The 3,981-nt window shown below is 53.9% G+C and overlaps 1 protein-coding gene across 2 annotated transcripts; it reads right to left on the reverse strand.

Moving 5' to 3' along the window:
* Positions 1–2,018: 2,018 nt before the first annotated feature.
* On the reverse strand, positions 2,019–2,849 carry SOX21 (SRY-box transcription factor 21). Of its 2 annotated transcripts, XM_036250064.1 has the most exons (2): positions 2,413–2,849; positions 2,019–2,346 (listed from the first exon to the last, which is right to left on the reverse strand). In XM_036250064.1, exons 1-2 carry the CDS (start codon positions 2,847–2,849, stop codon positions 2,019–2,021), a joined length of 765 nt encoding a protein of 254 aa, XP_036105957.1. The 2 variants fall into 2 exon arrangements, with proteins under 2 accessions (XP_036105957.1, XP_036105956.1); XM_036250063.1 differs by having other exon boundaries at positions 2,019–2,849.
* Positions 2,850–3,981: the final 1,132 nt, after the last annotated feature.

The following is a 3,981-nucleotide window of genomic DNA, read 5'->3' on the forward strand; positions in this document are numbered from 1 at the left end:
CCAAAGATACGTGAACAAATTACACTGATTTAAGTGGTGGGGCTCTCCCACTAACAAGATAAAGTGGTCAGGCAACTTTCCCCTCTTAAAATGTTACTGGAAACTAGTGAAATGCTTTGAACGGTCTGGATGTTTTCAATGGGCTCTGTTCTGGTTCATGAATGCCTTTTTTTTCCCCCCAAGATAATGCAACTACTTGGTTTTTTAAATCTTCTTTCCTATTCACGATTAAAAATGTGATAAATCAGGTTTTTGGCTCTGAATAACAATGGCTTGATTTAGATTTCCTAGTAAATCTATTCAAAAGTGAAACAAAGGCTGCCTTTGGAGGATACCTTACACTTCACCTGGACCAGGCACGTAAGGGCAATTCAGATAAAAATCTTGTTAGGAACTCAACAAGAAATAGAGGATTTTCTCTTTTCCCTGGTTCAGGCTTTATTTAAACTCTTTGTTCAAAAAAAATGAACAGAGTGATAGTTGGATTCTAATTTACAGATATAGTTTAGGCATCTAATATTAAATTAGAAGATCACACAAGAAAACCATTTACACATAAAGGTTAAAACCAATACTTAACTTTTAAAAACTTTATATTACATAAAGCCAAAATGAAACTAAATACATGTTAGCCAACTTCATTCACAAACATTAGTCAAAATATATACATTTAAAAAGAAACACAAAAGCTATAATTGAGGAAGGTTCTTTACTCTAAAATGTGTTTTATCATAAATTGCAAATGAATTGCAGATGATCTAAAAAATAAGCTAATTAGGGAGGGAACTCCAAAACACATTTAAATGGTTCAAGTTGGTGGAGAAATGCTAGCTGACAACGAGAGACATCTGTCAAAACAATTCCATGGGTTTTGTTTTTTTTTTCAGTTTTGCTAAATAATAAATATATAATTACCACTCAGACAAAAAAGTCTGATTTAATCTTAGATAAAATTGCGATTCTAAAATAGTCCCGCAATTTTTAAAAGCTAACTTTGACATTTGCTCAAAATGCTTTAGAGTCAAAAATCGACTCACATTTAGGGCAACGCAAATAACACATTCTCAGACTTAATGTTTTCACGAACATGTACACATTTACAACCTTAAGGTGAACGCAGCCATAGGGGAAAATAGAAACAGGGCCTTTACATTGTCTGTAGACTGTGTCAGAAATCCATGTGCGTGGTCTCAGGGTGATTTCTATGTTTTGTTTTTATTGAAGGGAGAAAATCTAATTGACAACTTTTCATCTTACACATATTTCTTGTTTGCTTTCCTTGCTCTTGAGAAAGAGCTCTTGCTCTGATTTGCATATGGCGTGATAAACAAAAGAAACCGCGATCATCTCACATACAAAAGGCCAGATTCGAGCCGGTCACTGGTCAAGAATGGATCCGGTCTGGGGTTCTGCTTGAGAGAACAGAGATTTGCAAAGTTCAAATAGTACAAATAGGGAGCAAGGTTGCTCAGAGCCTTCCCGCTCCGAGAAACTAATGACACAGATCTGGTTTTCCCTTGTGTCAGCCATTTCAGACCTAACATTTGACAGAGTGCATGCAACACAGACCAGGAGAAAACAAAAACAAACAAACAAACAAAAAACCGAGGGACAGATAATGAGAAACAAAAATAAAACCGACAATAAACTTCAACAAACAAAACTGGAGAGCCCAACACGTCAAAAAGTTACTCCTCCACCTCTATGGGCCAACACGCAACAGGTTCCGAAGTGCAAAACAAACGCCAACTGCTGCGGGAATACAACTGCCCTCTTTAAAGCTGGCTGCCGAAGTGCGGGTCTGAAATGATCCTGTGAATTCACACGCACACTCGTCCGCGCGCTCGCGCGCTTGGTCATTCGCGCCCCGACTGGCATCTCTGCCTGGCACCTATACATCTCATGTACAAACACACCGGGGCCTCCGTCGCGGGAGGGCGCACGGGGTGGCCGCAGAGCTCGTACCTATACATATGTACACGTGTGCACACCGGTCCTCCCAAGGTGGCCCCGCGGGGTCATAGCGCGGCGGCGTAGGCCGCGGGGTAGGGGTCCAGCTGAGGCTTGCCCATGCCCGGCAGCAGGATGTAGGCTAGCGGCGGCTGCAGCCCCGGGCTAGGCCAGGCGCTGCAGTTGCACGGGATCATGTAGCCCGGGTTGCCCGGGCTGGGGTGCGAGTGCGTGTGCCCCCCGGCGGCCGCGGCGGCCGCTGCAGCCGCTGCGGCCGCGCCGTGGAAGGCGCCCGCGCCGGTGGTCGGGTAGCCCAGCGACGACGCGTACGGGAGGCCAGACGACGACGAGGAGATCTCTGCCATCTTGGAGCCCAGGTCGAGCAGGGAGTAGGGGCTGCCCGCGGCGGCGGCGGCGGCTGCTGCTGCGGCGGCGGCGGCCGACTGCGGGAAGAAGACGCGCGCGGCGGCGGCGGCGGCGGCGGCGGCCGCCTTCTCGGGGTTGGCGAGCAGCGACTCCGGCACCAGGCCGCCGCCGGCGCCCGCGTGCAGTCCCGCGCCCGCCTTGAGTGCCGGGTGCTCAGCGTCGGCCACGCCGCCCAGACCGTACGGCACAGGAAAGGCGAACTTGTCCTTTTTGAGCAGTGTCTTAGGCTTGCGCCGCGGCCGGTACTTGTAGTCGGGGTGCTCCTTCATGTGCATGGCGCGCAGCCGCTTCGCCTCGTCGATGAACGGCCTCTTCTCCGACTCCGTGAGCAGCTTCCACTCGGCTCCCAGGCGCTTGCTAATCTCCGAGTTGTGCATCTTGGGGTTTTCCTGGGCCATCTTGCGCCGCTGAGCCCTCGACCACACCATGAAAGCGTTCATGGGCCGCTTGACGTGGTCCACAGGTTTGGACATGCTCTCGCCGTGTCGCGGCTGCAGCCCGCCGCCGCCGCCCGGGCCGTCGCCCTCGGCCCGGAGGAAATCAATGTTGGCTGGGCGCGGGGACACGTTCGGCCCGCCGGCGCTCGCCGCGCCCCACTTCGCGCCCTGGCGTCGCTCCCGCCCGGGAGGAGGGGGCCGGGTGACCAGCCCAGGGCCGCACGGCGTCTCAGGCTGCCCTGATCTCTCTGGCCGAACGCTCGAGAAAAATCTCTCCGGAGCACGATAACTTTTAGGCAGTGTCCCTACCCCACCGTGGCCGTTTGCCCTTTGCTTTCTTTTTGTCCTTCCTCTCTGGTGGCGTTTTCTCGCGAACACCCTGCAGGTAGCCGCTGCCCGGCCGAGCTCTCCCCTTCGTCAGTCTTTTTTCTCTTAAATGCACAGCAGCCGGGAAAGTTGCGTCGCGGAGGCTCCACCAAGTTGAGTCGAGGGGCCAACCGCCGCGTGCTGCCAAGTGCCAAAGGGGACTCTCGGTTGCTGAAGTGTTTGGGTTCTCCTCGGTGACTTTCTCATTTGACAGTAGCAGATGGGGGTGGGGGAGGAGTGGAGGTGGCCCGGGAGGAAGAAGAAAAGGGGGAGGCGGAGGAGGGTCCGGGCGCACCACGAGAAAACAGAGCGCAGCAAATACAGCAGCACCAGCCAGTCTTCCAGACTGTGGGCAGGGCGCGCGGATGGGAACCCCTCCCCCCGAATCGGCTGGGTTTTTTGGAAGGGGGAAGCTGTCGGCGCCCCCAGCACCTGCCTCGCGAGTCTTCCGCTCCGGCTGCAGGTCGGAGGAGGTAGGATGAGGTTTGATCAAAGTTGGAGTCCCCGGGCCTCAGAAGAAATCCTCTCGACTAGCCGAGGCACCGCGTCTTGAAGTCCCTCGGGCCATGCCGGCTCCGCTTGCTCCGAGCCCCTCCGGGCGCTCCGGTCGACTCGGGATCCTGAAGCGCGCCAAGCGTGTGGGGCAGCGCTGCCTCGGCGCGGCTGGCCCGGCGCTGGCCGCGTCCCCACCTCGCTCCTGTCGGCCGCCGCCCGGCACTTGCAACTAACTTCGCCCAAGTTTCCTGCGCCGGCGCGCTGGCCTCGCAGCGTGCGCCCGAGAGTGCGCCGAGCCAGGGGCCCC

The sequence above is a fragment of the Molossus molossus genome, unplaced genomic scaffold, assembly GCF_014108415.1.
Source record: "Molossus molossus isolate mMolMol1 unplaced genomic scaffold, mMolMol1.p scaffold_m16_p_9, whole genome shotgun sequence".
NCBI classification, from domain to species: Eukaryota; Metazoa; Chordata; class Mammalia; order Chiroptera; family Molossidae; genus Molossus; species Molossus molossus.

What these genes read in the sequence shown, in the direction of transcription:
- SOX21 (XM_036250063.1), bottom strand. Translation starts at nt 2,849, where the DNA reads ATGTCCAAACCTGTGGACCACGTCAAGCGGCCCATGAACGCTTTCATG.